This window comes from Coccinella septempunctata, chromosome 7, assembly GCF_907165205.1.
Source record: "Coccinella septempunctata chromosome 7, icCocSept1.1, whole genome shotgun sequence".
NCBI lineage: Eukaryota > Metazoa > Arthropoda > Insecta > Coleoptera > Coccinellidae > Coccinella > Coccinella septempunctata.
The window spans coordinates 26490141-26517871 of NC_058195.1; the positions used below are offsets into that span (position 1 = coordinate 26490141).

Below are 27731 nucleotides of genomic sequence, written 5' to 3' on the forward strand. Positions count from 1 at the left end.
AAAGATGACTTGGTTCGCGTAGTAAAATTACGAACCGCTACCACCGTCTTAGAACGTCCTGTTCATAAGTTGATTTTGTTGTCAAAAGCAGTGCCTGAAGGCGATGCCTATTAGTATATTGATTTTTTGATGTATCTTTGTATTCACAGCTATTTTCATTTGGATATTTGTGTTGACTACAATTTCTTTTTGCCTCTCATGCCCTTATTCTCATTTATTTTCGATTTGTCTGATATGCTGTGTAGTATAGCTTTGTCATTTTACACATATAAAATGAAGTGGGTGGAATGTTAAGGATCAATAATTATTATATTCGCATCCACAGATCCGTCACTGTAAAAATGCATTTATTTTATATTTTCATCACGCATGCAGCGAAAGAATCTCGACATATGTTGACGGAGATTGAGATAATGTGAATTAGGCAGATTGTATTCGACTTTGACAACGAATGAATATCATTGTTAATTAAAAAGTCTTTCTTCCTGATTTCCAATAAACTACGATCTAATAAACAACTTATACAGTCCACTTCTCCCTGAAAATGGATAATAAATAAAGTCCATTGCTAACAGAGGCGCTAGAAATCAGACGGTATTGAGTCGCGGGAGTTTAAATAATAACGTGATCCATAAGAGTTGAAAGTGTTTTTTTTCATGACACTCAGTAAGGAGATCTGTAATTGATTCCAATATCCGATGATAGGGACTTCAGAACGGGTGAAAACGGTCAGTCATGTTGATTAAGGAAATTTATTAGTCTGGAGACCCTAAGAGGAAATCAGTTCGCAGAATGCGACTCAGCAAAAATGATCGTCCCTTGATTTCGATTTTGGGACGTTTTGGTACCACCCATAGTGTGGGAGAGAAAGACCGGGGAAAAAGTAGGTACCGCGGAAAAAGTTAGTCAGTCGGTCCGGGGAGCGTTATCAAAAATAATACCCCTTTAAGTCGGTCCGGGGACGTGATCTGTAAAATATCGAAAAAATATACCCCTTCGAATCGGTACGGAATACTAGAGAAATTACAAGTCTTTTGTAGAGTCAGTCATTAAAGAAAGAGAAACAGTTGAGCATAAAAAAAGTCCAGTCCTTTGTTTTTGTTGATTTTGTTCACGTAGAAACGGAATCTCAGGAAATAGGTAGTTGAAGAGAACGGAAATAATTTGGAGATAAAGTCAGTCGTTTATTTTGATTTGTAGTGAGGCCATGTATAGAATTGTGTTGGAATTTTGGATAGGCAAACTTAAAGCGTAAAACGTTTGCGACAGAAAAGTGCGGGAAGTTCGGTTGAGTGTAAAAAATTCGCCGATTTGTGCGGGTAAAGTCTGGTGTCGAAAAGTTCTTCATCGGCAGCGTCATACAAATAGCAGTCGCAGAAAAAGGTAGAAAGTTCCAATTTTTATTTGTCCAGAGTCCTGAAAGCTCCTCTAAATTCATTGATTAAGTATTATTATTGCGCGCTGAGTTAGGAAGTTGAATTTCAATCCAAGATTTTGTTATGAAAATTATGGTTTATTGTTTGGTGCTCCTTTGCAGGTATTTTAGAAATTGAAGATTTTTTTGTTGGTCGTCTTCGACCGAGTACGTGTTTGTAGAGAAGTTCTAATTTTATTTTTCCAATAGATTTATTGTTGAAGTTTTTCATGAGTTTCATTTAAACTTTCTCCCCAGAATTAATATCAACTTCAAGACCTGTCCTTCGTGCGACGGGCCGAATCCACATTTTTTCCCTATCGAGGGCCTTCAATTTGTGTATTTAACATCTTAAAAATAATCACCCCATGACCAGTGGAAAGCCGCTCTTCCATTGATCAAGAAGCGGGGTGCATTATTACAGCTTTGTCGAATATCCTTTCCGCCTTTCTCTTCATAAATTCTGTAACTGGTTCCCATTCCAAGTCCTTGTAGATTTGTTTGTTCCTAACAAACCAGGGTACATCCATCGTCATTCTAAGGAGTTTATTCTCAGTGGCCTGTATTCTCTTGATGTGGGTCTTGGCTGCGAAGCCCCATGCCGCTGATCCATATGTGAGTTGTGGTCGCGCGATAGTTTTAATCATCGTCAACTTGATGTTCTTATTCATATGATTTCTTCTGCCTATGAGTGGATAAAGTCTAATCATTGCGGCTTTTGTTTTATCAACTGCACATTTGATGTGATTTTTCCATGTAAGTCCTCTGTCAAGCTTCACTCCTAGGTATACTGCTTCATTTTTCCATTCAACCTCTTCTCCATCAACTTCAAGGTTTTCTTCCATCCTCAATCTTCTCTTTTGCAGTCATATTGCTTGAGTATTTGTTCCATTGATTTGGATTTTCCATTCGATGCACCATTTGAGTGATTCATCTATGGCTTCCTGCAGTCTCTGGTGAATGATCTCTGGGCGTCGATGTCTGAACGCTATTCCTGTGTCATCTGCGAACAAGGTGAGCATATTGCTAGCATTCTTCAGGATATCATAAACGTATATTACGTAAAGCCGAGGTCCAAGTACCGATCCTTGAGGCACTCCCGCTTCCAATTGTCTGGTTTGAGAGGTTGCTCCATCTATCTTCACATAAAAGTTTCTATTCCTTAGATAGTTCCTTATAATCTTGCATAGCTTGGTCGAATATCCTGCTTTTTTCATCTTGTAGATTAGGCCTTCGTGCCATACTCTATCAAAAGCTCTCTCGATATCCATCAGAACTAATTCTGTGGCCTGTTTGGTCTGCATTCCTTCGGTGACGTATTCTATTAGCCACAGCAATTGGAGTTCAGTCGAATGTTCTCGTCGAAATCCAAATTGTTCGGGTGGGATTATCTTCAACATTTCTGTTTCCTCATTCAGCCTTTTGGCGATAACCCTCTCGACGACTTTTCCTAGTGCTGATAGTAGGCTGATTGGTCTATAATTTTGAGGAAATTTCCGTTCCTTTCCAGGCTTGTTGAAAACTATCATTTCTGCAGTTTTCCATCTCTTTGGGTAGTATTCGGTCCTCATCACTCCGTTTGTTATATTCGTCAAGGCTGCTATTCCTTTTCTAGGCAATTTCTTCAACATATAATGCGTTATCCTATCTTCTCCCGGTGCTTTCCGGTTTTTCAGTTTCATTATGATCTCTTTGATTTCTGTTGGTGAAGCCGGTTTTGGAATGATTTCGGTTTCCGGTGGTTCCATCATCAGTTCTTCGTTTGCCTCCACTTCTTCTTCTAGATCTTCATTGTCATCATCATTTCTGTAATTTATTCTGGCTTCTCTCTCAATTGTGTCGGCAAGTGCTTCGGCTTTTTCAAGTCTCGTATATACCATTCCGTTTGCTCCATGCAGTGGAGGTATAACTGTCTGTTCTCGTCGTAAGCGTTTTTGCATTTTCCAAGCCGAGTGATCTATTGTATTCAGTTCCCTTAATCTCTGGTGCCATCTGTTATTACGCAGTTCTGTTAGAGCATTTTTCAATATCTGACTATGCTTATTCAGTTTCTTCTTGTCTTCTTCTCTTTTTGTTGTTCTGTAGATTTTCCTGAGTCTTCTGTTCTTTTTTATAAGTTCCTTTATATCCCTTGGCGTATCTCCATGTGAATGTTTCGGAATTGGTTTCCTTATTCTCTTGGTGCTTTCTTCATAGGCTTTTTTCATTTGATATTCCAATTTTTCAACTGCTTCATCTAATTCATCCCGGGTGTTTATCTGGGAAATTTCCGTGATTTTCTCCTGAAGTAAATTCTTATATTTCTCCCAGTCTGTGCGATCCTTGGTTTGTGTCTCTTCTTCGTTTCTTGGGCCATGTCCCACTATGAATTCTATGGGATTGTGGTCTGAAGTCCCGTCTTCTATTGTATCAATGCTGATTTCTTCAGTGATGTCTTTCATTACGACAATGTCCAGTACATCGTGTAGTTCATTTACTCTTGGTATGTAGGTCGGTATATCAGGTCATATCACAACTGCATTAAGTTTTTCAGCATAAATCTTCAGTCTTCTCCCGTTGGTATTTTCCACCCTACTATTCCATTCCTGCGATTTGCAGTTAAGATCACCAATTATGATTTTCGGGTTTCTTCCTTCTAGTAGCATTTTTAGATCCTCTTCCAGCATGTCCTCATCCGGTGATTTATAATTCGAAATAATCTTCACTTGTCCTCGATTGGTATTCACAATAATCGATATTGCTTCTACTTCTTGACCATTGAATATTTGGTCGAAATGGTGATCCATATTCCTTCTAGCCAGTATTGCAACGCAACCTGTGCTGTTAGGTCATCATCTCTGTAGATATCGTAATTGGGAAATGCTATCTGAACGTTGGGGTTGAGTTTTGTTTCTTGGAGAGCTATAACATCCGGTCTCTTCTCTTCAATCAGTTCTTCGAATTCGGGTCTGCGGGCTCTCATCTCTTCGACGTTCCAAGAGACGATTATGAGATTGTTCTTTATCGTCGTATCAGCCATTGAATATTCTTAATAATTTGCTGCATCTTCTTCTCAATCCCTTTCTCCAAATTCTGCATCATCGTGCTGAGGAGGTTTTTCGTTAACATATCCAGTTCCTCAGTGATTCCAGAAATTCCTTTCCTGGTTGTTTCCTGACGGTTTTTGCCTTTTCCGTATTTTTCTCTGGTTTCTTCGTCTCTTTGACTGCTTTGTTTGCAGTTTCTTGGGGTTTCTCCACTTCCGAAGAGTTTTGGGCTGGCTTCGGAGTATTTTGTATTGGCCTCGAGCTGGTTTGGTTCGATCTTGGCGATCTCTTGTTCTTTTTTGTCACCAATTTCCATTCGCTACATCCCTTGTAGCTGGCTGGATGAACTTGTTTTCCACAAAGAAGGCAAGAAGCATTACGTTCGTCATTCTCCCTGGTAAGCGTACACTCCTTGGAGCTGTGATTACCGGAGAATTTCACGCACCTCCATGGGAATGTGCATTTGCTCTGGGCATGTCCATACCGTTGACAACGATAGCACTGTCCAGGCCCTGCTGTTCTTTTTGGTTCGACAACACAATTTATGTTGTACAGCCTCTTGATTTCGAAGATGCCCTCATTCTGGGTTTTCACCAGTAGTAAGGGCATTGGCTTCTTAGTAATGTTCGAGGTCACCCGTATGACCTCCGCCGAGTACCTAAGAAAATAAGCAATCTAATTAATAGATGACGATCTCGTGTTCCGCTTCTACCAATCAGATTGGTTCATTTGGTCATTTCTGATTTTTTATGTCTCAGTTATTAGTAGGCCGGCATAAATCCACTTCTTTATAGTGTACCTGCACATCTTCAATAGGATTGAGATTCAGTTTCCTTGAGGGCCATTTCTTGAACATCGGCTTTCGTCAAATACTGCCTGGTTATTTGTGCTATGTGTCGAGCATTGTCGTGCATAAGCAGAAAATGACCTCCTGTAGAGGGAATTTGAGGTATCATATGTTCTTCTAACCACTCGCTAATGTACCATCAGCGTTAATACTTCTCTGCAGTCTAAGGAGGTTTGTTTCTTCCAAAAAAATTCCACTATCGGTTTAAATAAAAAAAAAACAAATTGCGTAGAACAGATGGGGCTTAAAATGTAGTACTAAGAAATATGATTATGTTTTGAAATTTTTCTACAATATGTTTCGATGCTTATCATGAAACGTTCGTTGAATCGATATCAGGATGATGAAAATGGAAACACCAGCAACTTGTCAAATTATAAACATTATTGGTCGAGAAACTCAAAATTTATTTAATTTTGAATTCAGGCGTATTTTTTTTGTCCGATTAAATTTGCGGCCCAGTGTAGTTTTCCAACTCTAGTTTTCAAACATTCAATGCTGGTTATTACTTGATAGAAGTATCACACAAAATTAAGAAGTTGTAGTTTGAATGTTCTATCAACAAAGTTCATCTATTTGAGTTTGCAGGATCTTCACGCAGTTGATCTTGAAGACTTCAAACATGGTGGCACTAACATCACAGCTTTCCGTTTAGTGGACCCTCAGAATGCTGATGTAGAAAACGTATTGAAAGAATGGAACACAAATGAAATGAAACCTTCTTCGGGGGAAATGACGAGTGCTATCAGGGTATGTTGAAGAATAGTTCTTACGAATAACTTCAGAACTCGGATTATTCATTTCACAGCGGACAAGTTGCGAAATGAAATGATATTGATTGAATGTTCTATGATCGCGATGACAACAAAAATTGTTGACAAATTTGAAATTGATTAATATTTCCAAATTCATCTTCTGGTCAATGACTAACGTCAAGACATCAAGAAGAAGGAAGAAAAATTACCGTATTTCCGTTGTGTTCGGTTTTAAGACATAAACAACTAGTTTTATTCGTTAGTTCATTTCGATTACTTTTGAGAGTGAAAACCTTCACAAGTCTCTCGTGACTTGTGATAACTGAAAGAAATATCATTTTTATATTAGCCTTATTGTGGCTTTCGCACTCTTTAGAGGAACATTCACTTATCCCAGATATGTCAGATATCGAAGGGATTAAGCTCTGTTGGGGCCCTTTCATGATTATCAGGCTCATGATGTTCTAGACTGGGGTGCTCCTCGGCTCCCTGGATCAGGATGGTAATTGTAATGGAAAACTTCTTTTGCCTTAAAAGTTAGTATTTTATAGCCAATTCTTAGTGTAAAATCAAGATCATAGTCTATTCTTTTACTCCGTGCCTGTGAACTCTTGGCATTCCGCCAGAAGAAGAAATCAAACTCGCGGCTTTCCTCGCGTAATATTCCATTCAGCTGAAATAAAGCTAGAAGAAAAATTCCCGCAAGATTTCGGTCAACGTCAAAATAGAGATAAGAAATATCTTCAGGTAATTTAACTTTCAAATTCAGGTATTGTTTATCCTTAGTCATCGATTTACAGGCATTTTTAACCATATTTGAACCAAATAATTCTGGATGATTGCTTTTTGCAGGAAAGAAAGAAACATTCTTTTTCAACATCTAATACAGGATAGTTTTGCTTTATTCATAAGTTTCATATATTTTTATGATAAAAATAATCCAAAATTATAATCAAACTTGGTCAAAGCAGAAAAAATTTACAAAAATGAAGTAAGGTGAGAAATTTTTTGAAAACCACCAGAACTCAAATATCTCGGAAACTGTTGATTTTTGATTACCAATAAATATGGTTCAAACGACAGCAAATGAGTGATACTAACACTTCCTCCAAGGCTCACGTCCAATTTGGAAACACCCTATATTTTTGATTTGAAATCCGATGATAAAAACAGTTTCAAACAAAAGTTACTTCTTCTTCATGAAGAATGAGAATCTGCACTAGAAAATATACTTTTCCATTTAAACTTGAAATAACTATGTCAAGGTCAAGGTTGAAAGAAAATATGTTCATTTAGACCCCCCCCCTCCCTCCGATTTCTAACCACTTTCATTTGAAAAATATTTTTTCTACAAGCGTGCGCGTTCAACCTTTTTCCCGCACGCATTCCAAGTTGCAAAGAGTCACTTTTCCAAAAGGTGCGGGAAAAACGCCTGCTATTTCTTTCCCGCACGCAAATGCGTGCGGGAATGGATTAGCAGGGGTTTTTCCCGCACGCAAATATTATAGAGTTAATTAAATTCTATCATGTTTCTATGCATAGAACGTCAACGATGAGAAACCCATAGTAATGACATGCAGAAATACGTCTGTCATTATTTATGAATTTCAAATGAGATATGATCTGTTTCGTGAATTGAATATATTTATATATTTCAAGCGTTTGTAGAAAAAATATTGTTCCTAACTCTTGCGGAAAGTGTCTTGCCCGCACTCAACTGCTTACCCGAACTCTGCTTCGCATCGTTCGGGCAACGGCAGTTTCGTGCGGGCAAGTATCACTTTCCGCACTTGATAGGAAAATAACTATTTTCTACAAGCGTGCGCGTTCAACCTTTTTCCCGCACGCATTTCAAGTTGCAAAGAGTCATTTTTCCAAAACGTGCGGGAAAAACGCCTGCTATTTCTTTCCCGAACGCATTTGCGTGCGGGAATGGATTAGCAGGGGTTTTTCCCGCACGCAAATCTTATAGAATAAATTAAATTCTATCATGTCTCTATGCACCGAACGTCAACGATGAGTAACCCATGGTAACGACATGCAGAATTACGTCTGTCATTTTATATGAATTAATCAAATGAGATATGATCTGTATCGTGCAATTGATATATTTATATATTTCAAGCGCTTGTAGAAAAAATATTGTTCCTAACTCTTGCGTAAAGTGTCTTGCCCGCACTCAACTGCTTACCCGAACTCTGCTTCGCATCGTTCGGGCAACGGCAGTTTCGTGCGGGCAAGTATCACTTTCCGCACTTGATAGGAAAATAACTATTTTCAGAGTACGTAATTTTTGAGATAATTTACTGTCTCAAGTTAAATGCCATATTCTGTATATTATGATTTCAATGGTATGGCCCGACGTGTCTCTAAAGTGTATGAGGTATCGAAGATGTCCAACACATTAATAAGTCTTCTCTTTTCTCCAATATGATGTTGATGCATTTCTTATTGTATTATTATTATGATTGAAAATCGAATATTTGATTGAATATGCACCCAAAGCATTTGGAACCTCAATACACAACCCTTGTGCAATAATTGTTATGGAAGGCATCTACCAGAGCTCACCTTTAGAATCTGACAGAATAACGTCCAGTTTCATAATCGAATTTAACGTCACTTTAAGCTTAAAGCTTCTTTTACTGTCATTTTCACGGCCGTTTTCACAATCGAACCTAAAGTCGCTTTAATTTTAAAGCATCCTTCAACGTCCAGTTTCATACTCGAATTAAACGTCACTTAAAGCTTCCTTTACTGTCATTTTTAGTAGGGTTAAAGGAAGCTTTAAAAGTAAAGCGACTTCAGGTTTGATTATGAAACCGGCCGTAACCCTACTAAAAATGACACTTACGGCCGGTTTCATAATCAAACCTAAAGCCCCTTTAATTATAAGGCTTCCTTTAACACTACTAAAAATGACATCAAAGGAAGCTTTGAGCTTAAAGTGACTTTAAATTTGATTATGAAACTGGACGTAAAGAAAGCTTTAAGCTTGAAGTGACTTTTGATTCGATTACGTCCAGTCTCATGATCAAATTAAAAGTCACTTCAAGTTAAAAGCTTCCTTTAATGTCATTTTTACGGCCGGTTTCATAATCAAACCTAAAGCCCCTTTAATTTCTAAGCTTTCTTTAACCCTACTTAAAATGACAGTAAAGGAAGCTTTAAGCTTAAAGTGACGTTAAATTCGATTATGAAACTGGACGTTAGTAAAATTGAAGGAAGCTTTAAACTTAAAGCAACTTTAGTTTTGATTATGAAACCGGCCGTTAGCTTCTCAATTGAATACGTAGTTATATTACTGCAGAACTCAACACATCTCTCCTTGAAAAATTCAATTCTCTAACATTGAAATTTTTTTTCAAGTCAGAAACAGCTCTAATGTATGATGCGGTCCACCTTTTCGCCAAAGCTCTGCATGATTTGGATTCTAGTCAACGGATAGATATAAAACCAATGAGTTGTGATGCTGTAGACACCTGGCCCCATGGTTATAGTTTGATAAACTATATGAAAGTGGTGAGTTTTCAGAGTACAAGTTGTTTATTGCTCACATCAAACTTTTTTCTCGAGATAACTTGTTCCAGCATATTCTATTCTTTTTTCATGTTTGAGGAACCTAAAGAAAAAACTCACTTTATTAGCAAGATTTCCGGTGAATTAACTTAACTTCTTCTTGCCGTGAATCTATGCTATTTCACAAAAACACTGTAATATATTCTACCACAATTCAAATGTAGAAATTGACCAGAGATATCATCAAAAATAAAAACTCCGAATAAATCAGCAGCAATAGCATTAAATAAAAATTATTCTAATCCATTGAAAAATATTAGAGAAAAAACAAAGCAAATTTTTTCAAATCCACCAATTTATTCATCCGTATATTAAGTACATAACAAAATAAACTAGAGGTGCATATGCATAAACCATTTGAGTTCTCAAAACAGGTGAAGGATTTACATAAATTTCAGTTATAGTTAGAAATCCATCTACATAATACAAGCGACTATCTCTACATAAATTAATGGGTTTGATTCAATTCAAAGAGTTCCAAAATTGCTTGATTTGAGAGGATTATTTTCAATATCATGTATTCTATTTCAGGTAGAAATGAGAGGATTGACAGGAGTGATAAAATTTGATCATGAAGGATTCCGTAGTGACTTTGCATTAGATATAATTGACCTAACCCGCGATGGACTGAGGAAAATTGGTACATGGAATTCATCAGAAGGTGTAAATTTCACCAGAACTTATGGAGAACAATATACTCAAATTGTGGAGCTCATTCAAAACAAAACATTTATTGTCACAACAATACTGGTGAGTTAGTAGGATTGCGCAGTGAGATATATTTTTTCGTCGACATAAACAAAAAATCACATTTTAACTACTAATTTCCGAACGAAAAGTCGACTCTTTTGAAGGAAAATACTTTTAGTCCGAAAATAATTGTCGTACGGCCGTTCTTTACTAAGATATAAATATAAGATATATATATATATATATATATATATATATATATATATATATATATATATATATATATATATATATATATATATATATATATATTATATAAATATAAGAAGAGAGTGGTGACTTTGATTTGGTGGCCATAAGTGGAACTTGGCTGCAGAATGAGACTTCGAATTCGGAGCTGTTTCCTGTGGGTTATGATGTCTTTCGTTGTGATAGAGATCAAGTAGCAACTGGAGCGAGGAGAGGTGGTGGTGTATTGCTGGCTGTACATAGTAAATATAATGCAACTCTTATTGACTTAAATAATGTGAGAAGGTGTGTTCCAACTATTGATTTTGTCTGTTGTAAGGTAAAACTGAAGTATTCTACTTTGATTATAATTGTTTTATATATTCCTCCAAGTACTGAGAACCGTACATATGAGTTATTTTTTGATATTCTGGCATCACAGGATATTTTGCTCAGTGGTGGCTTATTAATTGTTGGCGACTTTAATGCCACACTGTATATTGAGGATTCATTGGACAGTAAAACTTTAGCTTTAAAATTGTTTTCCCAAATATTGGAATTGAGGCAGTTCAATAACATCTTGAATGTAAAGCGGAGACTGCTGGATCTTGTATTTTCTAACATAAAATGTAATATTCTGGAGGATACATTTTCGCTTGTAAATGTTGATCCCTACCATCCTCCTATTCACTTCGTTCTTGAGAGTGTATCTGTGCGTCGTCGAGATATCGGAATTGATCACTATAATAGTACTAATGAATTTAATTTTAGAAAAGCTGATTTCTTGACGGTGTATAGGATGATTCTCGATGTTGACTGGTCAGGAATTTTGTTAAATCGGGTCAATTCAGAGGAGGCCTGCGAAGTTTTGTACTCCGTGCTTCATGAAATTTTTAATAGAACAGTTCCTCGTAAGTCTTCTAGAAGGAGACGTTTTCCTATGTGGTACAATGCTGAGGTTGTCGGTCTTGTGTTCAGGAAAGAGAAAGCTTTGAAACGGTTCAAAAATACAAAAATGATTTCTTATTACAGTGAATATAAGCAACTAAGAAAATTGTTAAAATCTAGTATATCCATTGCTCATGCTAATTATGTTCAATCAACAGAACAGAAAATTATGTCGGACCCGGCTCAGTTTTGGACCTTCATAAATGACAGAAAGGGTAATTCTCGTATTCCGGGTGAGTTGGGGGATACTGATGGAAATGTTAATAGCGGAGCGCGTAATATTGCAGACACGTTTGCTAGGTATTTTGAGAGTGTTTATCGGAGTCCGCGGTCTGTGCCGTCTGAAGATTTTGCCCGCGTGGCTGACTCATCTCTTGTTCATATTGATTCCGTATGTGAAGATGATTTAATATCGGCGGCCAAGAAATTGAAAAACAAAAATACAGCTGGTCCCGATGGAATACCGAGTTTTCTTGTTAAGGATTGTATACGTGTATTGGCGGTACCACTCATGCACATTTTTAATTTATCCTTGAGAACGGGTGTATATCCTTCAATTTGGAAACTTTCAAAAATCATTCCAGTTTTGAAGAAGGGAGACAAATCTGACGTGACCAACTATAGACCCATCTCTATATTGTCAAACTTTTCTAAGATTTTCGAGATCATCTTGCACAGACGTATATTTCCGGAAATTAAAAACAAAATAATATGTGAACAGCATGGATTCATACCGCATCGCTCGAGTCTAACAAACTTGGCGGTGTTTTCACAGACACTGGTCGAGATCTTAGACCAGTCTGGGCAACTAGATGTTATCTACACTGACTTTAGTAGAGCATTTGATAGTGTGGATCATCGACGGCTTATTATGAAGTTGAAGTATATTTATGGATTTTCGGACAGTTTGTTGGGACTCATCACTTCATATCTCTCAAACAGGAGACAATATGTCAGGGTGGAGAACTCTAATTCATTTTTGTTTCTTGCATCATCCGGAGTTCCCCAGGGCTCAAATTTGGGCCCATTATTGTTTATACTGTTCATCAATGACTTACTGGATGAAATTAAAGTTTTGGGTTTATTATTTGCGGATGATTTCAAGTTTTATCTCAGGATAATATCTATTCTCAACTGTGCCACATTACAACTAGCAATTGATCAATTGTATCGCTGGTGCAATCTCAATAACTTAGACTTAAATATAAATAAATGTCAGGTAATGTCTTATACTCGTAAAAAAAATGTTATTATGTATCCGTATAATATTGGTGGAAAAGAGCTGGCACGTGTTACACAGATTAGGGATTTAGGTGTGATATTTGATGAAAAATGTTCTTTTGTACCTCACATTGAAAATCTGATATCGTCATCATTCAGAGTATACGGTTTTATAGTTCGTAACAGTGTGTATTTCGCAAGCACTAAAACTCTTCTATCCCTTTTCAATTCGTTGATAAGAAGTAGACTCGAGTACGCCAGCCTTATTTGGCGACCTATATACCGGTGTCATGGGGATCAGTTGGAGAACGTTCAGCGTAAATTCTGTAAATTTCTGGTTTGGAGGGAAGACTCTGTATATCCTCCAATAGGGTGTAATCACAGACGTCTACTGGAAAGGTTCAATGGACAAACATTGGAGATCAGGAGGGCTGTATTAGCCCTTAAAACTGTTTACAATTTGCTGAACAACAGGATTGATTGCCCGGCATTGTTAGAGAAGTTACCAATTTTTATTCCACGGTTAGAAACTAGAAATAGACATTTGTTTTATTTGAACTCTGGTAGGACTAATCTGAACCTACAATCACCAATTAATTTTATGTGTAATATTTACAATACTGTGGCTGATAAGTGTGATGTAACTGTTGATTCTATAGATAAAATAGTGGACATATATGTTAATTCTATTGAGTAGAAATTTTTTGTTCGCAATATTCTGTACAATTTTTTTTTCTCATGGGGGTCAGTTGATATTCGGTTGGATTTTTTTTTTTATGTTTATGGGTTTGGTCATTTTTCATGTTTAACATTACAAATTTTTGTTTCATGCCTATGCTGTCATACGTTAGTATAAATTTCTGATGATTTCTCACAATTTTCCTGTAATTGGGTGTTAACCTGTTGGAAATAAAGGACTTATTATTATTATTATTATTATTATTATTATTATTATTATTATTATTATTATTATTATAAGATAGAAGAGTGAATGAATTACTTTTTTGAAATTATCAAATTATTTCTTCACGAAATCAGCTAGATTTCACGATTGAATTCGGTGCGTGGTTTAATGTAAGAAGAATTAAGAATGGGTAGTGATAGCAATATGGATATTACTAACACTAATCCACAGCTGAGGGAATTTGCAAATTCAGCGACCTAGATGAGGTCATCAAACGGGTAACTACTCATGTACTTTCATAAAGGTATGTGAGGTTGACGAAAAAATGTAAAGGCTCTAGGCAAAAAACCGTTTTTATGGTTTGCCTGCTTTTACGGGCTCGACTGTAATGAACAATTTGTCCATGGTACATAAATAACTATTTTCGTCGACTCAAACAAAACAAAAATTCTACGTTGTAATTTTCAACGAAAATTCGATTCTTTTGAAAACAAGTAATTTTCGTCCCTAATCTATTTTCGTACGGCTGTTCGTCACTGAAATATTACATAGAGGGACATAGATAGAAAAATTCTCGAAAGATGGAAGGAGCATTACTCACAGATCTTGAATCAAAATAACGACCCGGATTTGTGTATTTTAGACCTGCGTATAGTCCGATGACATCGCTTGATGACGAAATCTCAATGTCGGAAATCATAAGTGCGATTAAATATGAAAAATGATAAGTCACCTGGTCTAGACGGCATTCCAGCGGAGATATTCAAGGCCTTGGATGAAGACATTGTCAATTGTCTCCTAACACTATTCCGCAAGATCTGGGAACAGGGAGATGTGCCACAAGACTTCAGAGACGCTTTAGTTATCAACCTCTATAAGAACAAAGGCGATACGTCGAAATGCAACAACTACAGGGGCATATCGTTGCTTAGTGTGGCCGGTAAAATTCTCTCTTGGGGAAGCTATTGCCTGAATCCCAGTGCGGCTTTCGACCAAATCGAGGTACGGTGGACCTAATTTTCACACTGCGACAGCTGCAAGAGAAGGCCCGTGAACAACAATCAAGGATCTCTTCAGCCTTCATCGATTTAAGTAAGGCGTTCGATTCGGTGAATCGGAGAGCGCTACGGAAAATCATGGCACGTCTTGGAGTACCCGAAAAATTCTTAGCATTGTGTGAAAGCCTTCATACCAACAACACCGCTAGAATACAGCACAATGGTTCTACAACCGACCATTTCTCAACCAACTCTGGAATAAAACAAGGCTGCGTATTAGCGCCTTTAATGTTCAATATTTTCGCCATAGCTGTGTCGATGATTGCTGACATGAGTATGCCTGTAAGAGGTGTTGGGATAAGATTCAGATTTGATGGAGGCCTGTTTAACCTGAAGCGCCTCAGAGCAAAAACCAGTACCAAGTTTATCACTGGACTTCAATATGCAAACGACTGTTCACTTATCGCTAGCAGCTCGGAGGATCTACAGATAATGTTGGACACCTATAAACATATAATTATGAATTTTGGGATGAAGACTTGGTTTTTAAAAAAACACTTTATTTACAATAGAGAATATTTGAATATTCTGTGTACACTATGACTATCGACTAAGGCTCTAGATCTATTTCTTCAATGAAGGCAATGAAGAAGATGCTTTTATACAAATATCTTATCTAAAGGATGTGACTCAGCACTGCAGGTGTTCACTGCTGACTTTGCAGGCTGCAGCATAGTCATATACAAAGCTTATGGTTAATCTGGATAAGTTACATTGAATTAATATGGGGTGCGATTACATAATTCCTCCCCCCTTTGGATAAAGGTATCACCTCTTTGAGGTGTAGCTTTAAAATTATGAAAAACTTTACAAATTACCCAAATAACTGTTAAAATTATTATAAGAATCAAAATAATCATAAATGTTGATATTGATGAATTCCATTTCCAGTCTTCAATTTCTTCTAGCTGGATATTTGGAATCTCTTCATCCTTGAAGTTGAAGATTTCTTTCTCTTCTTCCTTGGAGTGATTAGTAAAAAATATAGGTTTTGGTAGAACGATGTATTTTTCTTCGTTTTTAACTTGAATGGGGTAAATTTCCTTTTGATTGTTACTAATAATACACTTGGACTGGATTATAGCCATTGGCGGAGTGAAATGATACTTTGTCCGCTGTGGGCATTTTTCTTGAATTTCCAAATTATTAATCGATAAAATATTTCCATCTTCCAATGTTTTTAAATTTGGTGTTGAGGGTGATTCTCTTCTGGGACAGCTTTCTAAATGAGTTTTCAAAACATTTTTCATGCATTCTGGAGGCCTGTCGAGGGAATCTTGATCACAGAGGTAGTCTTCCTCTACTTGATGACATTGTTTCGTGGACCATCTTAGTTCTTCGTCTCGAGTGAGCATATAGGGGCTTGTGAAAGGAAGGGACAAATTCCGTTGAGGGATATAGAAAAACTTTTATAGATTATATTTTTCCTCATAAACCGTTGCAATTGAAATTAGAAATAACAATGTTTTTTCTTTGAAAATGACTTTGGTATGACATATCTGAAAATAATCTTTTAAATGATGCATTGGAATGATAGTATCGTTTTTGACAATTTCCGCAAATTTTGTGTAAGGGAGAATAGATTCATGCAGGATGTGCAATCTTGCAAAGCTCACTGCTGTTTGAATCTCATCCAAAATATTTTTGATGTCTTTAATTTCAAAATTCATGAGATGCATTTGTTCAATACGTTCTAATTGAGGTACAGTTCGAAGCAATTTGAAATTTTCAGTTAGTTTCTGAAATTTATTAATGTACTTATTTTTCAAGTCATTTATAATAGTAGCAATTTGTTTTTGATTCCTCATAAGTGTCTCTTCGTTTTTCTTTATACTTTCAAAATAACTTTGGTAAAGCTCTTCGTCATCAGAATCTAATGTTCCAAATAATATCTTTGATATTTTGCCTCCAACATTAATCAATCCTCTTTTTTCTCTAATTCTCTGAGTTAAAAGTTCTTCTAATGTTTTTACTTTTATTAAATTTGAATGCTGTAAATACTGATAATGTGCTGTCTGAGAAAACCCTAGTTGTTTATTTTTGAAATGATCAATCTCTTTTTGATATTTGAGTATTAAATCTTCAATTTGACTCAAATCAATATAATAAATCAACTGTATATGCCTTTTTGTAATGTAGGCTTTTCCTAATAAAATTGGAAGAATATTATTTTCTAAGGGAATAATTGTGAGGTTCGTTATTAATTCTACTGCCTCGAGTATTATGAAAATAAATGTGACGTATTTCATCTTGATCTGAAACAAAATATTCAACTACTTTTTTCTTTGTTTTAAAATTTTCTTATGATAATTGTGTTTATTTTTATTATCCTGAATTCTATGTGTATCGATTTCGCGAACGTCTACTTTTTTGTATACGGGATCAAGTTTACGCGTTATTGGATTTTTGATAAAAGTTGGGTTTTCATTTAATTCATAAGTACTTTTTGCTGAACGTTTTTCATTTAATTTATCTAACTTTTCGGTTGCCCTCTTTTGATTTTTCTCCAAGTGTTTCGTTATATCATTTAAATTCTCAATATAATTCTCAACGTAATTTTGAATTTTCTCATTGTGAGTTTTTTCGATTGGTAAAGAATAATTTAGATCTGCTTTTATTATTTGCATGGGTGTTAATTCTAGGCTGGAATGATTTGAATTATTATAACTTAACAAGGCTTGTGCCAATTTACTTGGGAATGTGGAGTTTTTGGATTCAATAGTTCTCATTTGTTCGATCAGGGTTGAATGGAATCTTTCCACTAGAGCGTTTGAATTAGGATTGTAATTAGTAATATAATGAATTTCAATTTGATGAACTCTGCAAAAATCTTGTACTACGCTATTTTTAAATTCAAGTCCATTGTCACAGATTATTTTTATAGGAATGCCATAATGACTGAAAAACATTATTAATTTATTAACAATTTCCGTTCCCGTTTTCTGAAGTAAAGGGTAACACTGACCCAACCTTGAAAATGAGTCTACTATGCTCAAGCAATAATTTTGTCCAAATCTTATAGTATCACAATAAATATGTGTGAAAGGTTTTGATCCTATCGGGTTTGGTTTAAACTGTAATTCAATGGGTGTTCTTTCGTACTTATTCTTTTGACAAATTTCACATGCATTAATATAATTTTGAACATCTTTATTCATATTCGGCCAATAATACTTTTTTCTCAAACTTATTAAATTTTCCCTTAAGCCACGATGAATAGTCTTGATTTCATGATATTGTTGAATTCTCAAAAGTTGTTCTTCTTTATCTTCTATATCTTCTAGTATAATATTTGAAATTTTGAAATTGAGGGTTTTATAATCGAATTTATTATGTAAAATGTTTATAAAAGGTTTTTCCAATTCCTGAGACGCAAAATATATTGTGTATGACTTTTTAGGTCGTACGAATTCTTTGATAAACTGAAAAATATCTTTATCAATTGAATTAATGGACACTCTGAATCTGAGTTTATCTCCAAATAATTTAATTTTCGTAACATTAAAATTCGATGCTGTTTTGAAAATAATTTGTAACGGATAGGCATTTACGCTTCTTTCAGTGTAAGGAATTTCTAAAATGGGGTTTTCAATACCACTGTGAACTGTGATATCGCTACGTATAATAACGTTTCCTGTCTTTAATTCACTTAAATCTTCATTTTCTAAAACTGGTAATTCCTCATTAGGGTTAATTAAAAGTTCAACACATTCGTCTAGTTCATCATCTGATATGTGATTAATCACATATCATATGATGAAAATATGGCGGAAAATGTGAATGACGCGTTAGATCAGTGCTCTGAAGAGGGTACTGATTCTGAGGTGAAAAATTACCAAAAAAAATTAAGATACTATAAATGCTGTGCTAAAAAGGCGTATACGTCGTTTACCTGCAAAAATTGTGGAGCTCTGTTCCATGATTCTTGTGCAAGAAGATTAACAGACAAAAAAGTGTTATCATTCCTGAATGAAGTTTATGTTAAGTGCTGTGATAAACCAGCAAGTGAAATGGATAACGAATTAGTTCGAGAATTAGAAATACAACTCAGGGAGGAAAATACAAAAATGAGGTATGAAAATCAATTACTGCAGAAGGAGATTGAGCATTTAAAATATGTTCTAATAGAATTTCAAAAAAATAAAGAACTTCTCATCAATGAGATAAGTGATAAAAACATTATCCTGAAGGAAAATAACAGACTTTTAACTGAAAAAATTACGCTGCTACAAAATAGACCTATAGAAAAAATCGTGGAAACAAAAACAGAAAAAAGGACTCAAAACAATGTTGACATTCCACTGTCTCAGACGTCAACTTCGAAACATGCTTATAGTTCTGTGCTCAAAAATGCTACAGAAAGTGGACCATCGAATAAAAATACAGAAACAACAACAAATAATAAACAAAACCTCAAAATTCAAATACTATCAAACCAAAAATTGACGCCTACAACTGAACTACAATCACAGAAGATAATAAATGACAGAACATATAACCATAATAACCTCAAATTACCAACCCTGGAAAATAAACAAATCGATATAACGGAAAATGTAAACAACAAAAATTCTTCAAATGATTGGGAACCTGTCATGAAGATACCTAAAACAAGACGACCAAAAATGACTGGAACAGCAACAAGTAACGACACCCAAATCAACTTTCAAGGTAGAGAAATTCAGAATAAACGAGTATGGCTTTTCGTCTCTAGAGTCAAAACAGGAGTGACAGAGGAAATTATAAGGTCTTATCTCATAGAAAAACTGAAACCAATAAAAAAAGAAACTATCATAGTTAATAAAATAAACACATATCATAAAATAACTGATAATGAATGCTTTCAAATAGGTGTTGACTTTGAACATAAAGAAAAAGTATATAATTCTGATTTTTGGCCTGTAGGTGTTGCTTTTGCACGATTCAGTTTCAACTACAACAGGAGTTCACCGAGTATATCTTCGATAGTAAATTTTCAACCAGATCCAACCAAGTCTCAAACAGTACAGAGCCCTTGAACTTAACAGTTTTAAATCTCAACATACAATGCATCAGGAATAAATTAGATCAATTAAATTATACACTGAATGAGATTCTTCCTGATATTGTGTGTATTACCGAACATTGGGTCAGTGAAAAAGATAGTGAAATATTCAGTAAAATAAATACAGGAAATTATAAAATCGTAGATTTCTTCTGTAGATCTAACCACAAAAATGGTGGCACCGTAATACTGATTCGTAGTTCATTGAAGCACAAAAATATACAGTATTTTCAAAATTTCAAAGAAGAATTTCTATCAGAAATGGCAGCTGTGGAAATACCTGAGGAGAAATTGATTGTTCTTAGCATATATAGATCCCAGAAGGCAAATTTGGACCAATTCATAGAAAAAACAGATGAAATATTACGGGAAGTCAGTATGCAGCGAGAGTATGTCAAATATAGATGGATTATATGTGGCGATTTCAATGTGGATATTTTGGTTGACAGCAGAGAAAGGAGAAAACTGCTAAACCTATTCAGATGTTATAATTGTAAATATCAGATGAATGAACCATCAAGGATGACCACAGAAAGTTCAACATGTATAGATAATATTTTCTCAAACTTTGACTCCGACTCCAGTAGAACGGCCAATCTGCACATGGGGGACCATCTTGCTCAGATCATAACCTTTCCATCGGAGAAGATGAATATTAAAAAAACCGACGGTAAAAAGAAGTATAGGCGGGTAACTGAACAGGGAATAAACAACATCAGGGATAAGCTTAACTCTGTTGACTGGAAACTAGCCCTCTCATCGCTTCAGCGGAAGAGAGCTTCAATTTCTTCTTTCATAAACTAAGAAACTGGTACGAAATAGAGTTCCCTGAGAAACAGAAAAGGGTACAAACTCTTACAAACAAGAATATCATCATGGCTGATGAGAGGTTTATACAGGTTAGGCAAAGATTGGAAATACTCGACACTTTGTTTAGAGTAACTCGTTCCAAAGAAATATATAGTGAATATAAGAGGTGTAAAGAAAAACAAAAGAAAATTATAGAAGAGATCAAGAAAAAACGAAATGAAAAACTGATTAATAACTCGAAAAATAAAAGCAAAGCCATTTGGTCTATTATAAAGAATGAAACCTCAACAAAGAAGCCTAGAGGACGGAATCAAGAACTTAGTGCTGACAACCTGAATGATTACTTCTCTACCATACATGAAAAAATTACCAAAGATATCGCCGGAAACAAAAACGAGGCCATCAGATTACTGAAACAGACCAGCCAAAGAAACAGTGATTTGAGTGAATTTCAACATATCACCGAGTTTGAAATGATAACCACCATCAAAGGCATCAAGAGCAAAGACACTACAGATGTAAATGGAATGAACACCAAATTTATCAAAGCGATATGCAACGAAATATCTCAACCCCTCACAATGATTTTCAATAAATGTCTAGCTGAAGGTGTCTTTCCTTTTGAACTGAAAAAAGCAAAAATCATACCAATACATGAAAAAGGTGAAGAATGTGACCCATCAAACTATCGACCTATTGCTATTTTACCTGTCATATCCAAAATCTTGGAAGAGATAATAAAAACGAGACTACTTAAGTATTTTGAGGACAATGAAATTTTGAACAACCAACAACACGGATTCAGACACGCCAAATCGACATCGACAATGCTCCTTGAGCTGATGAACCTGATTATTGAAGCTATGGATGAAAAATCGATATCACAAATAATTTCCAAAGACCTAACAAAAGCTTTTGATACGGTAAACCATGAAATTCTGGTTAGCAAGCTGCGGTACTATGGTTTGGATGGTTCAGCTTTGAAGTTGGTTTGTTCTTTCCTATCAAACAGAGAACAGCAAGTACTATGGAATGATCTCCTATCGCAGATAAAAAGCATATCAACAGGGGTCCCTCAAGGGTCAATTCTTGGACCTCTGCTCTTCATTATTTACATGAATGATCTGAACTTAAGTATGGAAACATCCAAGAGAATATTAAGAACCCTTCTCTTTGCAGATGACACCTCCTTTTTTATGAGGGATGCTGGTGTTGAGCAGATACAGCTCTTAGAGAGATATGTGCACGCGACTTCAGGCAATTGGTTCCACTCCAACTGTCTATCCATCAATGAATCCAAGACCCAGAAATTGCAAATAAGAAGTAAGAAGGAGAACACTATCAAACTCCTTGGAATAACTATGGACGGAGTTTTGTCATGGGAGCCACATATTGAGGAAATGAAGAAGAAGCTATCTGTATCTGTATATTCAATATCCACAGTAAATAAAGTGTCTTCAAGGCAGGCAGCCCTGATTGCATATTTTGCCAACTTCCATTCTGTGGCAACGTATGGAATACTCCTATGGGGCACCTCACCACTGATCCATGACCTTCTGATTCTCCAAAAAAAGGCTATTAGAATAATCATGAATCTTAAACAATCAGACAGCTGCAGGGTTCCTTTCCGAGAGTTGGGGATTCTGACCATACCAGCAGTATATATCCTTGAATGTGCTGCATATGTTCATAAAAACCTGGACCATTTTCCATCCAATGGCCTATATCACCACTTCAATACTAGAGCAAGAGATCAGCTCAGCATTCCACAGACGGAAATTTTCACAACAGGGTGTTGACTTCTGGGGCCCAAAAATCTATAACAAGCTGCCTGAATCAGTGAAGACGCTGTCAGAGAGAAATTTCAAGAATACTGTGAAGAGAATCCTCTTGGAAAATACGATATATTCCCTTGAGGAGTTCTTCAAGAACTGAAATGAATTTTTAATTTTGTTGACGAGGCATGTAATTCTTGATGCTATTGTTTATTATATTATATTATATTATCAAAGAAATTTCGTCATCTTCGATTCCATTAAACTCTTCAATATACTCGTTTTCTGATCTTGATAAATAATAAATAACTACATTGATTTTTGATTCGTTGAAAATATATTTGATCATATTGAAAATGCATGACCATTCCAATCTATCTAGACCACTTGCTAATCGCGGTAATGCTAAATATTTGTCATTATTATATTCGCATAATTCTTTAAGCTTGATTAAACATTCAAAAACAATTAGGTTTATTAAAATAAAATTCTTTTGTTATTAAATAATAAATATTCTTATTGTCTTTTCTAATAGACGCGACTTCACCAATACCCTTATTTTGTAGCTTTAATTCATCTACATTTCCGTATTTATTTTTAAAAATTGACGCGATTCCTTTACTCATTTCTAGATCTCTAGATACACAGTGTGCAAATGAATACTTTTTTGGAGCTTCAAATAAATTACCTTCTTTTTCTTTAACATTATTTGATTAAGGAATATTATTATTTTCATTTAATTTTAAGAAGTTTTCATACGTTTTCTCATTGTCAGATTTCCATATAATTCTACTTAATGCATCGGCATTATTCATCGATCCTTTTCTATACTTGATTTCATAATCGTATTCTTCTAACTTGATTCTCCAGCGCATTAATCTTGAATTCGGTTCTTTTAACGAAAATAGCCAAATTAATGGTTTATGATCTGTATAGATCGTGAATTTCCTTCCGTAGAGATATGGTCGAAAATGTTTACATGACCAAACAATTGATAATAATTCTTTTTCTATTGTGCTATATCGAGTTTCAGCGGGATTTAGAGTACGACTTGCGTAGGCGATCGGAAGATCATCAGGTGGTTCTCCTTGAGATAAAACTGAAGCTATCGCAAAACCTGACGCATCAGTTGTCAAAACAAAGGAAGCATTAAAATCGGGATATCGGAGTACCTATTGGGTGATTCAATAAATTATTTTTGCATAATTCAAAGGATTCAATATAATCAGAATTATCAATATTGATTTTTGCATTCTTTTTCGAACACATTGTCAATGGTTTGGTAATTTTTGCAAAATTGGGAATGAATTTTCTGTAGTATCCTATAAGACCAAGGAAAGATTTAATTTCCTTCTGTGTTTTAGGAATAGGATAATTTTGAATAGCTTCTAATTTATTTGGATTTGGTTTGATTCTTTCAGGGGTAATCACATGACCAAGAAATTCAATTTCTGTTTTAAAGAAATGACATTTATCTAACTGAATTTTCAGATTATCTTATGCAAGTGTTTCTAGAATATTATGGATATCAGCTAAATGCTGTTCAATAGTTTCTGAAAATATAATTATATCATCCATATAAATATAGCATATCTTTCCAATAAAATTTTTCAAAACTTCGTTCATTAATCTCTGAAAAGTTGCTGGCGCATTCTTAAGACCGAAAGGCATTCTTAAAAACTCATAATGTCCGTTTTCGACAGTAAAAGCAGTTTTTTCAATCGAATTTTCATCCAACTCTATTTGATGAAATCCGGATGCTAAATCTAAGGTTGTGAAATATTTTTTGTTACCGAGTTTGTCTAAGATAGAGTCAATTTGGGGTAATGGATACTTATCGTCAATAGTTTTTTCATTCAACTTTCTATAATCTATGGCCATACGCCATTTAGTTTTTCCGGATAAGTCCTGTTTTTTAGGAACAATTACTACGGGAAATGACCAAGGAGATATACTCGGTCTGATTATTTTCTTTTCTAGTAAATCTTCAATTTGGTTTTTCACCTCTTCACGATGAATCTCTGGATAACGATAACTAATTCTGTGTTTTATTTTACTTGAAAAATTCAATGGTTGACCCGGCAATTGAAGGACTTTATCATTAGTTTGAAAGATTTTGATAAGTTGACTTTTTATTTTGGGTTCTAAATGACTCAAATCTATAGGAATTCTTGTTGGATTTTGACAAACTTGTTGATATTTAAAAGGGATTTGACAAAAATCATTTTCTAAAACCATATTTTCGAAATAAATTCTCAAATCGTATTTATTGAGAAAATCTGCTCCTATTAGACCATCATAATTTTTATGAAATTTATAAAGAACAAAGGGATGACAATCATTCATTTTTAATTCGGAAAATAAAGGCAATAAAACTTTTTCGTTTGACGTTTGAGATCTGAAACATGCAGTAAGGGTTGTATCTTCTCTAAAAATATTTTCTTTAAAATTATTATAAGCGAGTTTTGGATCAATTAGACAAACTGAACATCCACTATCAATTAATAATTTACACTTAGGATATTCAAATTCTACATAGGGTAATTGATTATGATATTCTAACGTTTGGTTTAAGTCAATGCGAGTTTTTCGGCTGATTGACGAAAATTTTGATTGGGTTGCATCTTTGACGTAGAAGGTTTTGATTGACTATAGAAATTCTCTTTTCGCTTTTCTTCTTCAGCGTGAGTTAATTCTTCGAACGTAAAATTAGGAATATTTTCATTACGATGATTATTAATATTTGGATAATTTTCATTGCGATTATTATAAAAGTTTCGTTGTGGATTAACATTATATTGCGTGGAATAATTTGCTCGTTTTTGCGGGTAGTTTCTAGTCTGTATAGACATTTTTTCAGGCGGACTATTATTTCTATAATTAGGGTTAGGCTTGAAAACATTAATATTTTGATTTCGTTGTGGATTTGATCTTTCGAAAGTTTCACGATATGAAGGATAATGAGTTTTCACTGACCGCTGTTGAATCTGAATCGGCTGAGACGGAAAATTATGCTGATTATTATAAAATCTATTAAAATTATTTCTCGGCTGATGATTGAACGAATAATTATTTCGGTACGTCGACTGATTATTGAATGCTTTATTCGACGGTTGCATATTCTTGGTGCGACGGCTCTTATCTAATAATTCATATTGTGCCATATTGCACAGATAATCCTTCACGGCATTGACCGTTTCGTCGAAAGAAAGTGCATTATTGGTAATTAAATAGGTTCTCAATTCTACAGGAGCATTCGAAATTAACACGGTTTTACAAATTTTATGAATATTAGATTTATAAATTTGTTTCTCTGGATCAGGCATTAAATCGGCATCAATTCTGTAATTTATTCTGATTTTCATTGCAATAATTTTATCAATGAAATCTAATAAATCTTCATGAGGTTTTTTAGTCAAAAATTGTAAATTATCAATCAAAACGTCTAAATTAATATTATCACCGAATTTGCTATATAAAAAGTTCTTTAGTAATCCCCAATTATCAGGAACATCAGATGTAGAAACCTCAGCTAGGGCTCTATCGGTCAGTTTTGATTTAACGACAGCATAACAATAATTCTTTACTCTTTGATTTTCATCCGCAAACATCAATAGATATTGTTCGGAACTTTTAATGAAAGAATGAAGTTCATTTTCAATACCAGAAAATTTAGCCAAGAGCATACCAAATTTTTCAGCTAGTGACAAATCTATTCTCTCTTGTGCCATCTTATTTATTTTCTTTTTACGACCCGAAAAATGTTTTATCGACGTAATCGTGAAATATAAAAATATTAAATATTATAGAGTAATTACGGTATCAAGATAAATTATCAATATTAAAATAGTAATCGGTTGTTTCTTAGTAAAGAAACCTAGGAAAAACTTTTGAAAATCGGTTTTCTAAAGAAACCTAGAAAAAACTATACAAGTTTACTAATTTTTTACCAGATAAGGGAAACTGGGGAGAAATAGGAAATGCTCACCGATAGTCTTGAACTCGTTGAGGTTGCTACTCCGTCAATCGGACTCCCTGGTCTTCTTCCACTGGTTCTTCAGGGTGTGCTTGATGGTTGAAACCAACAGGTATCTGATCTGGAGCTGGTACACTGGACTGGCACTATTCACTTCTTCTTCAGACCTGGCACAATCCCATCACCTCGTCGCCAATTATGAATTTTGGGATGAAGACTTGGTTTTTAAAAAAACACTTTATTTACAATAGAGAATATTTGAATATTCTGTGTAAACTATGACTATCGACTAAGGCTCTAGATCTATTTCTTCAATGAAGGCAAGGAAGAAGATGCTTTTATACAAATATCTTATCTAAAGGATGTGACTCAGCACTGCAGGTGTTCACTGCTGACTTTGCAGGCTGCAACATAGTCATATACAAAGCTTATGGTTAATCTGGATAAGTTACATTGAATTAATATGGGGTGCGATTACATAATTATATATACGAAGCTTTAGGCCTTAGACTCAATATCGACAAAACCAAAATCCTGGTAAGTCCGCCAGAAAGCCTTCCAACAGATATCAGCTTGGAAAATGAAATTCTAGAACAAGTCGAGCAATTCAAATACTTGGGAAGCTTCATAAATACTAGGGCTAACCTTGACACGGAAATACACAACCGTATCAATTCGGCATCACGGGAATTCTGGAAACTAAAGGATAGAGTGTTTCAAAATCACGACCTCAATCTGAAGACCAAGACGGCTGTTTACAAAGCAGTGGTCCTCCCAACGCCCCTTTACGGAAGCGAAAGCTGGACGCCCTACAGGCTACATATTAAATAGCTTGAATAAACGCAACAACGTCATCTAAGACAGATAATGCACATCAGATGGTTCCACAAAGTTTCGAATGCAGAAGTCTTGCAACGCGCGAGTTGTACAACAATTGAGACTCACGTAACGAGGGCCCGACTCAGATGGAGCGGCCACATTCTGAGGATGCAAGACACAAGACTCCCCAAAATAGCTCTGTATGGCGAATTCACTGAGGGAGCCCGGAAACCAGGAGGCCAGTACAAGTGGTTTAAGGATGCACTACATTAATCCCTAAAATCAGTTAATGCCAATCATAACTGGGAATAACTAGCGTTAGACAGGCCACAGTGGAGGTCTTTGGTACACAGTTATAATGGAGACTCGAGAAGGATACAGCGGCGGCCAGATCTGGTTGGTGACTATCCATGCCCGGAGTGTGGTAGGATATGTAGATCACGGTAGGGTCTCTACAGTCACAAGAGAGCACACAGTCGCAATTAGCCCTGAAAAATTATAAGTCTGTTCGCACCTCGGTTCGCACCTTTTTTTTTAGTTTTTTTTTCTTATCTTTTTGTTTTTTTCCCTTTTTTCGTGTTTTTGTAGATTCATTCCCGGCAACGGGATACAGCAATGAAATTAAATGAAATGAAAT

At 35.2% G+C, this 27731-nt stretch overlaps 1 protein-coding gene across 4 annotated transcripts in view; it reads left to right on the plus strand.

Moving 5' to 3' along the window:
• LOC123317996 (glutamate receptor ionotropic, kainate 2) overlaps nt 1-27731 on the plus strand; it is a 227011-nt gene that overhangs the window by 74135 nt on the left and 125145 nt on the right. For all 4 annotated transcript variants that reach the window (XM_044904641.1, XM_044904642.1, XM_044904643.1 and 1 more), the window contains 3 exons: nt 5876-6037; nt 9412-9564; nt 10153-10371. In XM_044904641.1, coding sequence (XP_044760576.1) covers nt 5876-6037; nt 9412-9564; nt 10153-10371 — 534 coding nt within the window. The remainder of the gene's footprint in view (nt 1-5875; nt 6038-9411; nt 9565-10152; nt 10372-27731) is intronic.